At 36.4% G+C, this 12,871-nt stretch overlaps 1 protein-coding gene across 1 annotated transcript; it reads right to left on the bottom strand.

Annotated features, from left to right (window-relative positions):
- Positions 1–220: 220 nt before the first annotated feature.
- Positions 221–10,183, bottom strand: LOC110451099 (sodium/glucose cotransporter 4-like). The gene is made up of 11 exons (XM_021498959.1): positions 9,981–10,183; positions 8,940–9,042; positions 8,342–8,413; positions 4,730–4,834; positions 4,079–4,138; positions 3,708–3,812; positions 3,314–3,419; positions 2,107–2,187; positions 1,227–1,432; positions 811–946; positions 221–378 (listed from the first exon to the last, which is right to left on the bottom strand). Exons 2-11 carry the CDS (start codon positions 9,018–9,020, stop codon positions 221–223), a joined length of 1,110 nt encoding a protein of 369 aa, XP_021354634.1. The 5' UTR covers positions 9,021–9,042; positions 9,981–10,183.
- Between the last annotated feature and the right edge of the window lie 2,688 nt (positions 10,184–12,871).

Here is a 12,871-nt window from a genome sequence, read left to right on the forward strand (position 1 = left end):
ACACCGGTTTTGAGGAGTGTATATTTACTTTACCTGAAGGGCGTAACTCTTACACCAGTTCCGGTAGGCGATGTTTGGGATGTTTACTTTACCTGTAGGGCGTAACTCTAACACCAGTTTTGGGTAGGCGATGTTTGGGATATATACTTTACCTGTAGGGAGTAACTTACACCAGTTTTGGGTAGGCGATGTTTGGGATATATACTTTACCTGTAGGGAGTTACTCTAACACCAGTTTTTGGTAGGCGATGTTTGGGATATATACTTTACCTGTAGGGAGTAACTCTAACACCAGTTTTGGGTAGGCGATATTAGAACATCCCGTAGGGTTATCACATATTCTCATACACTCGTCAGGGTCGACACAGGCCACTTCGTCTACAACAGGAATGGATGCTATATATATATATATATATATATATGTACAATTTTTTCAAATCGTCCGCTAGGCCTTTCTGCCTTCTAGGGCTTCTTCAGGCGGATTGATGTTTGAAAATGTTGATATATCTGAAAAAAATGTTTTTATTCTATATTTTCCTTCGCAAGGACTTATTTATTTATTATCTACATATATATATATATATATATATACAAGATGAACTCATATGAATAATGTGATTTCTTTAATGTTAGGTAAAACAATGATCCGATATTTGGAGTTAATGACACAGAGCTCAAATATTGTAGTGGTCAATTAAGAAACGTTGTTTAATTCAAAAAGGATTTTGCAATTATCTGTAAAGAAATTTACAATAATTCGACACAGTTGCTGGCATAAGTTACAAGATATCGATCGCGATCATGATTTACCTGTGAACAACACACGACTGACGAGTCCGGGTATGATCATGATGAACATAGGTAAAATCTTAAGGGCACTGGCTAGTACTGCTCCCGCCTTGGCTTCCTGTAGTGTGCTGGCTGCCAGGTATCTCTGGACGATTACCTACAGTAAACACAGTTAACCTGTATAATCACTTCATTAGCATCAATCGCAATATGCAATTGATTTAAAACAAATTATATTCTAATTAGTATTTTGACAAGCTTTATCTTTATATATGTATTTAAGTGAAATGGAAAATGGAGTACAACGAACATTTTTTATTCCTAAAATCTTTAAAGAAACAAATAAAAAGAATCTTTGAAAAGTATCTAGTACCTTAATTCAAGCAATTTAGTTTTCATAGAAACAGTTTTCCGATTGGTACATTATGTGTATGTACCTGGTCTCCACACCAGTAGAACAGACTGCCCACTGTTGCCATAGCCAGGAGTCCAGTCCATGGCATATCTCCGGCCACAGGATCGTGGTACAAAGAGAACGCGTCAGTATTAGGGAAACCACAAGTGCTGTTGTCCTGGAGAACACTAGGTATGGCAGCCATGTACCGTTCCCGTAGCTCTGTCCAACTGCCAACCTTAGTATAACCTGAAGGCACACTTAACGTCAAATGACTTCAATCCAACGTTAAAAGTGACCACAGACAGAATCACACACAAACATTTTTTACCACACGATATATCAAACCCTATTTCCGGCGGATACAATAAGGACGATACTAAGACATATACGCAGTTTAATTTGTCTATAATTCACCTCATTTTGTTTGTTTGTTAAAATCATATAATATAAAGTTACAAAGCTACCAAGATGGATTGATGATATATCCATTGACGACGTTGCTCCTTTATCATGTATTTGTCTACTGCTATGTTTACGCTTGTTAACGTTGTCCTAGATTGTTCGTGATTTCGATTGTCCCCAGTTTTGGCTGTTTCCATGGCTTCTCGTGGGGTTGATTGATGACCTCATTCATTATTTAGATGTATCCTCAGTTCTTGTCATTAAACTATTTGAGTTTGAGTTTCAATCGATATTATATAATCATATCGATATCGGTTATTTTTATTTGAACCACTTACGACTTCAGGGTTATTTCAGACCATGCTCTATTTTCGAATTGACGTGATTTTTAACGGAGGCTTTATTTATGTTCATTCGTCCTATTCTCGTCCTGTTTTGACAATCTGTATTAACTGAATACGCTAGTAGCTAAGTTGTATCGTCATGGTGTTATGCATAACCGTGTGTTCTGTACTTACAGATACCGGCTAATATAAAGGACCCAATCATCATTATGACGGTTTGTAGTGTATCGGTTAACATAACCGCCGCTAGGCCACCTATAATATAACAAATCACAATGCAAGAATAGAAAACACCCAGAGATGAGGTGGCCATAATCAGGCAAAAATGTAAGTATATATGACAGCTTATCAATACTTTACATAAATAACTTTTAATAGAACACAACATAAGTATGGCCCCTTATCACACCGATCTTCTATGTTTCGTTTTAAAATAACAAACTTACGTCACACTTCTATAACATTTTTATAAAAAGAGGCCCAAGGGCCTTAGCGGTCACCTGAGTTATATTATAGGTACTTGTGGCTCAATTTCATTGTTGGGATGTACAAAATGTGGAAAACAACATGTAAACAAAATGAAATACAATACGTGTCATGTCACCAAAGGATAAGAACTTTAAAAACTATTCAAATAGATTATTTTGCTATTGAGAATTACACCCTCTCCCCAAGGGAGAGCAGATGACCTGGGAATAATGAAATTTACAATTTTAGGTAATGGCAATAAAGGTAAGGACGAAGTCTGACGAAGAAGATTTTTTTAACTATAATCTCCATATAGGCCCAACTATTCCAGCCTGGGATGGGGCAGGATCTTATTTTCTCATACCATTTGATTGCCATCTGGCATCATAATCATTCCAACCAAGTTTGAATAATTCCCTGCTGAAAATGGACAAAATATACCCAAAAGTGTTATTTCCCTATATAAATTATAGTAAACTTTACCCCCTCCCCAAGGGAAAACGGATGGCCCCGGGCTGCTGAAATTAACAATTGTAGCCTCATCTACTAAGGATGATTATGACAAAGTTTGAAACCTTTCCATCCTCTTGTTTTTGAGAAGAAGTCGAAAATCTAAAAAGTTTACGCACGAAGCACGACGGTCGACGGACGATGCACAACGACGGACGGAAAGCGATCAGAATAGGTCACTTGAGCAAAGCTCAGGTGACCTAAATAAACAAATGTCTTATCCTCACCAATAGGCCAATCATACAAGGATACACACTAATGACAATATACCTTACACATATTAGCAAAGACCCGGATGACACTTTACAGCAAATAATGTTGTACAGTCGTACAGTGTTGTAAACACTATTATATCGCGTGACTACAAATATTTTGTGTTACTTAGACCTGAAGATGTACCTACCCAACACTGTGTAGAATGCGGTGACGAGCAGCAATACGGTGACTGATAAGTACATATTCCACCCTGTGGCTAGTTGTATAAACAACGACCCAGCAAACATGTTGGCCTGTTACAGAAATCAGGTACGTTTATAATAATAAGTGATTGTTGTGGTTTACACCACTCTACCGCTTTGTATGTAAACTAGTTCAAGTACATCTCAACCTTGTGTAAAATATCATATTTGTATATTAGGTATTAGTAAAAAAATCATTTCACGGGAAATAATACGACATTACTTAATACAAATAATTTAAACTTCATTGATAATTAAGTCGACAAAGTGTAATTCTGATAAAATACTTTAATTATCTGTTTAGGGAACATTTTGTATTTTATATCTCGTAACACCTACGGCGAGTTTGTTAGCGATGGCGAAGGTGAGGGTCATCACTACAAAGTAGTTACGGATTTTTCTGCTTCCAAATCTCTTTTCAATGTACTCTGGGATGGTATAAACCTGCGTAAAACAAAGAATTATGTAAATCAAATTGCCATTTTGTCCATTAAGGAAAAGTAAAGTATAACTAAGAATCCATGTCCCGTTTGTACCGAAACGTGTGCAGAAATACCTCAAAAGGGGAAAGTTGTCAATAAAATTCTTTAAAACGTTACAAATATAAAACGTTAGATATTAATTATAACTAATATTGCCTACTTCAAGGACTGAAAACGTCTAACAAGACCTGTACATTTTATTAAATGATGCGTAGGAAGTATACTTACCCCTGCTGATATGAAAACAGGCACGAAACACCATGCACACAGTACCAGGAGGTATATCGCCTAGTAAAGATGGAGAATAAAGGATCGTAACATTGTCTAGTCCGGTTAGATATGTTGTAGCGTTCGGTATACAAAAGAAACAAGAGTGCTGAAGTGTCAACAGAGCCGTTATTTAAATTCAAATCGATAAACTCGGCAAAATATTAACATAGAAAATATTTACAGTGAGACTCTTGAAACAGTACAAGAAGAACAAACACTTGTCCTGTATTCATGAAATCATTCTTATGCTCGTTATTTGATTCTTAGCTATACCCCATTTTCTTGTTTCGGTGATAAATTAATAAGCATTGACAATGGATTTATGATTTTGAATAAAATCTGAGAGACTTTAACCCCAATACTTCAATGTCAAAATTGTCTTTTCGACTGTGTTACGTGGTTTATACAAGAAGTAAGAAAGCTGGTTTGAGCACAGAACTAATGCTTGAGCATGATACCAGCTTCATGAATACAGGCCTTGGTCCAGAAGGAGTTTGCACCGGTTCTGAAATATACTATATTACACTTTAGGAAGGAATAAAGTAAATTCCCAAAACAGTTAGCTTTGAAATCAATAGTAGGCGTTTATAACATTTTCATACAACTTACGAGCCACTCAAATAATATCATTGCTATGCCTGTTGAAACTGCAGCGCCTGCCAGTCCTATAAAATGTTCACTCCCAATATTAGTGGCAAAAATAGAGGAACCTACCTGGAATAAAGGAAAGCAACATATCAAATAATGTCAATTTCTACCTTGTTGATATCAATCGTCAAGACAATCTATAAAATAGAAAAGAAATTGATACCAAAACGTAAACACACAAAATGTAATCCGAATTAAAAGTTAATGTAAAGAAAACAATACTCCATTGTTAGCATATTCAGAACCCTGTGTAGCACAGAAAAAAAAAATATCTGAGAGAAAACAAGGGTATCATAATATGTAAAAGAATGTTGTTCCCAAATTTGTAAGCAGAGAAAAGTAAAACCACATTAACGCATAAAATTATACAAAAGTATATAAAATGATTGTTATCTTTTATGCAACTGATTGAGCTACTAACGCAAACAGGGCTATATATTAGTGTGCCTAGAGAAATAATTCACCAGAGGAAGTTTGTACTGGGTAAGCGTTTGCACTATTAACAAATTCGAGGAATTGAAAACGTCCATTATGGTTTTGGTCACGTTTCCATGTTATATTATCTTTTCCCCTCTTTTAGTATAGACACGGAACCTGAACCTTACATAGAAGATTTAAATAAGACATATTGATTATCAGACATTTGAAATTTTCTCATTCATAAAGCAACACATTTTGCTGAGGTATGTGCTGATGATTAAGAAGATGATGAGCCGTTACGTATACCAAAACGTTCAGCCCTCAAAAGTCACAAAAAGAGGAACGTACCAAATAAGAACCAGAAAATAATTGAAAGATATATCTTAAGGCCAAACTTGACATATATTATCCAGCAATGGCTTGAAGCGATTCCACATTAATTAGTTACTGCAGACGACTGCGTATTATGCATGCGGTTCTTAGGCATATAACTTAAACAACGTCATAACGATCACTGCAATGATGTGGATCATCACCGTAGGATATAGTGATATACAATATCTGATTATGAGGATGCGATGAACTATTTATTTAGGAAAGGGAACCATTCGTTACTCATGTAACCAATGATATTACGCCAAGAGGACCAGAAAGCCGCGCCAACATATTTTTTGAAATTTTATCTAAAATATGTGAAATAGTTATGTTTACAATAATCCAAGTCATCATAAATATACCAAACAAAGTTTGGATATAAATACTCAAGTGTTAAAAGTCGATATCACCATAGAAGACCACATGTGTAATGACGGGTCAGTACTTTGATAGTTCCAGTCCCATCTTATCGACAAAACAGGCCATCTACGAGTTCTCCAGTTATTTTACAGAATTACATTTGTTTACTATTTGAATTCGGAAATTAGAAATACACAAGCAATAGAACCGAAACTACAGGGGTCGAACTCAGAACCTTTACATTGCAAAGCCTACAATTAGTCAACAAGCTCCGAGTTGAATTCTTCATCTGGATAATAATTGCTTGGAGAAGTAGTACCATTTACCTTAAACCATATATCTTTATAGTGCATATGTAAGTGTTTCTAAAGTATTTCCTAAGAGGACGGACAAACACTCTTTGAAACATACTGGGACACGGCTATTTTACCAACACTTTACAAACATGCGATTATACGAAGGAAAAAACGAAAGCAAAGGAATTCTATTTGAACATTAATGAAACGACTCGTGGAAAGCGTGATATTACTAAAGCAGTTGTCTTTGGCAAAGATGTCAGATTGCCTCTAAGTCTAAATGTCGTGGATTCCGTTGATCATTGTAACATGTTTACTTCAGTCCCACTACTCTCGGGCAAAGACCAGGAAACAATACAGAAACCTTGACATCGTTATCAAAGTGGTGTAGTTGTTACAAACTTACATCATGCTGTCCATTTATATTAGGAGAACGACGTAACAGGACGGCATTTTTGTAACAATACATCTCATATCCATACTGGCCATCTCTACTGCGAATAAGAATGTTATGCTGTCTTTGTGCCGTGCTAAAATAACCCCAAAGGCACTCCACCATTATTACGAGTCTCTATAGACCAGCAGACATTGCCGACAGAAGCGCTGACAAGGATGATACTGACAGAAAGGAGGGGTAACAAGACAACGCCGTAAATATATGTATTACTCGTAATGGCGGTTAAACTTTTAGTATATGAATATCAATTAACTTTTTGTTATGTATGTTGAGAACATAAACGGAAATATAAGTCGAACAATAAAACATGAACACACAACAAATTTAGTTAAATGATGTGGAAAGTCCCCCTTCCATTTTGCTTTAATGAAACCACAGCACAATTAATAGGGTATGTCAAGGGGCAAAATAAAAAGGCTCTACTGGACTCCTTCTTTTTTTTGCATATCATGTTGTAAACCTGTTGATATCAAAGTGCAAGAAAGACTCCTTCTAAGAATAATACTTCTTCCAAACTGTAGGTCCAGATAGACCGTGTGACGTATTTACGTAAATCCCGCCTAATACAAACTGTAGGTCCAGATAGACCGTGTGACGTATTGACGTAAATCCCGCCTAATACAAACTGTAGGTCCAGATAGACCGTGTGACGTATTGACGTAAATCCCGCCTAATACAAACTGTAGGTCCAGATAGACCGTGTGACGTATTGACGTAAATCCCGCCTAATACAAACTGTAGGTCCAGATAGACCGTGTGACGTATTGACGTAAATCCCGCCTAATACAAACTGTAGGTCCAGATAGACCGTGTGACGTATTGACGTAAATCCCGCCTAATACAAACTGTAGGTCCAGATAGACCGTGTGACGTATTGACGTAAATCCCGCCTAATACAAACTGTAGGTCCAGATAGACCGTGTGACGTATTGACGTAAATCCCGCCTAATACAAAGTGTTATTTGCGATATTGAGAAACCAGTTCTCACGTCAATATTGCCGAAATTAAAGTTAAAATAGAGTTGTATTGCATCGTTTGTTTTCCAAAATGACGACTAGGTGTAGTACAATATCTGACAATCTGTTAAAATAGTAATGGCGTATTATACGTATTGATTTCGATTGTTACAAACAGGCCACAACTCACAGGAAAACTGTATGGCAGATAAACTTACCACAAAAACCATGGCATCGAACAGATAAACTTACCACAAAAACCATGGCATCGAACAGATAAACTTACCAAAAAACATGGCATCGAAGAGATAACCTTACCAATATCAACACCAGTAACAGATAGTTCTACCACAGATCATGACAAATATGTGATAAAGTAACCACAAACCGGGTCATAGAACAGATAAACTTTCCACAACCGGATCAATGTAAAAATTAACTGACCAAACAAATGCCAGTTTACAAATAAATTTTCCACAAACCGGATCAATGAATATATTAACATACCAAATCAATGCCAGTTAATAGATAAACTTTCCACAAACCGGATCAATGTATAGATGAACTAACCAATTAAATGCCAGTCAACAGATAAACTTACCACAAACCATGCATCGAACAAACCTTAAAGTTACCTTTAAAAAAAAATGTAAGCAGAAAAACTTACCACCAGTTTGTGCAACCAGGTTATCGAACTGATAAACTTACCACAAACCATGGCATCGAACGTCCGGCCAGGAAATAACTCTGCACGTTTCCACGATTTGATCTCCTCATGGACTAGGAATAACAGCAGAATAATTTTAGAATGATTGTAGTGTAATTCCTGAGAATGAATTATTATCTATAGATCTTAAATTTAATCTATTCAAAATTCAATTATCTAAATTCAATGTTGTTTCGTGCTGTAATTTAGCGGTACTGTGGTTAGTACGGTAGGTTAAAAAATACCGGGCCAGATATCAGTTTGTTGAACAAGAACTCGATCCTGAAATAAATCCTTTGCAAATTAGGAACCAAATAACAAAGTTCATCTTATTCGGGGCCTTTGTTTGTTACAACACATGATCGATGTCTATGATTGGTCCTCATTTCTTATATACAGTGTCGATACAAATCTGTAGTTCATAATATTTATTACAGTAAATAGTAATGTTGTTTGAAGCGTCGATAGCTACGGGGACCTCTGTAGAGCTTAAAGAAGCTAACTAGGAGATTGAACGATCGGGTCCTGATCAATGATAGGTACACGGGAACGGGACATTTCTATGTTTCTCCGTGCATGTGTTTTAAATACAAAGCTTACCCATAATCCCACAGCCAACACTACAGCAAAGTATAGGAAGAGAACCAAGATATCTGCCCAGTGATCCAGTTTGCTCTTCATTGTGTAACACTTGTCTGGGTGTCTGTAATAACCAACTCATCATGTTCTATACAACAATAATTGCATTGGTGTTATGGTATCATTGAACTTCCACCAGATTCTTAGATGATAAGGTATGCCATGAAAGTGGTAGCTGACAGGATAAATACGTGTCGATTCGGACGTTTGCTTATAAAATCACGTTGTATCTGATAATCTAATACAATTTCACAGAGAAAAAAGCAAACTGTATAGAATATTTTCCGTTTTTGTATGAATGCCTGTAATAATCCCTCGAGTAGAGCGCACACATTTCTGAGAGTGTTAAACAGGGAAAGATATTTTTCAACGCTAACGTGATATTCAGCCAGACACAATAATGATTTATCATGTGTCCATTAAATAGGTGCTTGGCAAACAACGTTAAGTCTATCATAATTGCACACATATTGACTTATTACGGTTTGCTGTTAAATAATACTAAGCAAGCGAAATACACATGATGTGTATCAATTTTTCGACCTAGGACCCTAATTAAGAACACGCCGTGCCAGGTGAGGAGCCATGTGTTACTCACACAAGTAAACGCTACTTGTTTTAACACTACAGGGGTTTAACCAACTTACGTGGGTAGTGTATCGGTATTCATTGACGACAACGTCTTAATTAAAAACATTGCATGCGTTATCTTTGATAAATGTCGACTTTTTTTTTTTAACAAATAAATTTATTTAAAGCTGATTAAACGGGAAGATGAAAAAAAAGTAAGATTTAAAAAATACGTACGAAAATTATCAAAAAGTGTACTAATTAAAATTCAAGTTAGTACATGATGAATGAATTGATAATAACATTTTACTTTAATACATATATACATCTGCTCGCGTTAGTGATGTCATCTGCGGAGTTACAGTCCTTACCACAAGAGGAGCTAACGAGCACGTAGGAAGCACGTGTTCCAAGCAACATGCAAATACGTACCTGCGTAGTTCTGCCGTTTAAGATATCTACTGGTACTGTAGAATGACAGAGATAGTCCTTTAACCGTCTCTAATTGGTGGTATATCTATAAATATGCACCAACTTCCTTGCTAAACTGTATCTTAATTTCAACTTGGTTTTTGATATTTAGACCTAATCAGATCTTACAACACATATGATCGTGCTTTTCCTGCATCAGGCCACGTCAATCACGCCGTAGTTCTCTTCTGGTTTTATCATGTCTGGAATGCAGCATGGTATTACACAGCAGTCTAAAAACAACGTATGCTTATCCTCTTGTCACTTTCCGTAACAGCTAAGGGTTTGAGTGAATACTTTTCATATAGTAATACTCATTTATCACTCTACCACGTATGTGACGCAACGAAACTTTTCATTATTGAATGATAAAACATGTATTATTTCCCAACAGACCATGCATGTGAAACGCTCATCAAACATCCCCGTATTGAAAATGCAAGCAAGAAAGCCTTAACACTGGTTTCCTTTTTTCGCATTATTTTTTTTTGTATTTATTTGACGATTTTCTTCCAAACAAAAATGAATTTACCTCCTAGTCAAATATAAATCTATCCAAAGATTCCATCGAACTTACCATGGAAGTGACTTGAAAGAGTGTGTAACTCTGTTAGGTGTGGATTTCATGCGCTGACGAATGAAATTTATAGACGGGTGTTTTTTAATTAATTAAAATAAACATCATTTATAAAGGATGACATCAGCGATTATTGTTTATCATCTGTCGAGTTGGACTTTAAAATGGCGGCTGCAAAAAGAGCTTATGGGGTTTTCAGCCATGCAAAACCGTCTCACGTCTCTCCCAGTGTGAGGGGTGAAGGGACAGGCAGCGGGCACGATCAGCCTCTTCAGTTCACAGATACTAATTTGTGAACCGCTTTGAGACGACCTACGAACTAGGATGTGATAGGGCGGTATATAAGAACCTCCAATTATTATTATATGAATGCCATTACAGTGAAATATCGGATTCTATTATTTTTTCATATTATTCCCGATAAGTGATTGGCCAGAAGTGAATCACGTGTCCACCGAAATAAACCGATATTGACTTGGGGCGCGTGATTTTTGTTGAAGGACTGGGTGTTTCTAAAAATAGAATAATAACGTGTCTCCAAACGAACTTATCGTCCCGCTTCCGTAGCTGTGTTTTTTCCAGATGGCTAAAATTACTGTTTTGAAAATAATAAAACAATTGTAGCCTTTGACTTCGGTCAATACCTGGATTTATTGACCCGAGAAAAGATATATTAAGCTCGGACTGCGTCCTCTGTCAAAATATATTTTCTCTGGTCAATAAATCCAGGTATCGACCTCAGCCAAAGGCTATAATTGAATACTATCAACTTGATAAAACTAATAGCTTTCACACTGTGACAAATAACAAAAGTGATATTTTCACAGCGTGAAATGATATTTTGTTCAGATTCAAATGAAGCGACGGTAGAATAAGTGGTTATTATGGTAAATGTTTGGTACACAAACTTAAGTATTTACATATATTTACCAGCAATGACATTTTTATAAGCAATCATACCATACAATAGCAGAAAACGTCGAAATTGCTTTGAGAGTCCCATTCAAAATGGCGCACAGCCTTGTTGTCAAGCGTGACGTCATTCTAATATGGCGCTAATAATTACGCTTCTTATTCCCGCCCTTTTTCAATGCATTACATTTTTCATGTTTTATGCTTTCAAAATCTAATAAATAGAAAATTCAATGGTGTCTTAAGTAAAAACAAATATATTTCACGAGTGTGGCTGATATTTTGATTTTTTTCGTGCTGCGCACTCGTGAAATATATCAAAATATTAGCCACACTCGTGAAATATATTTGTTATTACTGAAGACACCATTAAATATCCTCTATTTATTCTATAGGGCTTTTGTAAACTGCAGGAATGAGTAAGTCAAATGCAAATCAACGTTAGCTACGACATTACAACAGTGTGACACATGCCATTGCTACATCGTTAGAATTGGCATGTATGTTTCACCAAAGTGTTAAATATACGATGGCAACAATGCCGGTTATGACAAGTATATTATACAACAATGTACACAAATATCGCATAAACAACAATATTTTTTCGCAAACAAACCGGATGACATCCAGTCGTCTGTGAGATGTTTTGCTGGTCATCACTGTTTATGATTTCGCCGGACAAGCAAGAAGAGAAGACCTCATCATATTTCAGAAAGATCTCCCGTCAATAGAGCGATGGATGTGTGACTAGGATATAGCATACTCATAAAGCTCATCCACATTTCCAATAAGCCGAGTCCTTAACGGCTGTGCCTCGATAATCTACACAGTCTTGGATGGGAGAACACTGGAGAAGGGCACGTAACCGAATTGTAATAATGTATCGCTTGGTCAACATTTTGGGAGCTTCAATCCAGCCATCACATCGTTATAACAGTTATTAGGAGTTAGGAGTTTAGCATCTCACAACAATTCACAAAAAAGGTCAAAGCGCATCCGTATCCCTCCTTGGATAGAAAGTGCGATATAGACCAAGACATTGACAGTTGATATATATATGTCCGACAACTTCATTGTCAGCGAAAGTATACATTTCCCGTCACATAATGTCGTCAGTGACTTAACTGGACGGTGGAGCGACGGACCTGAATGGTCAGTATTAAATGTTTGTAATGGCATAGTTTAATAAAATCAAAATACAGTAAACACTAGAAATAGTCCAATAATAGTCCAAACAGTTTTTTTTTACATTTATTACAATATACCTCTGACACTATTATAGTCAAAGAGTCAACTAAAAAACTGTATCACAATATGTCCGTGACCCTGTATCAACAGTATATAGCCCCTAACTACGACAGCC

The sequence above is a fragment of the Mizuhopecten yessoensis genome, unplaced genomic scaffold (assembly GCF_002113885.1).
Source record: "Mizuhopecten yessoensis strain PY_sf001 unplaced genomic scaffold, ASM211388v2 scaffold5789, whole genome shotgun sequence".
NCBI lineage: Eukaryota > Metazoa > Mollusca > Bivalvia > Pectinida > Pectinidae > Mizuhopecten > Mizuhopecten yessoensis.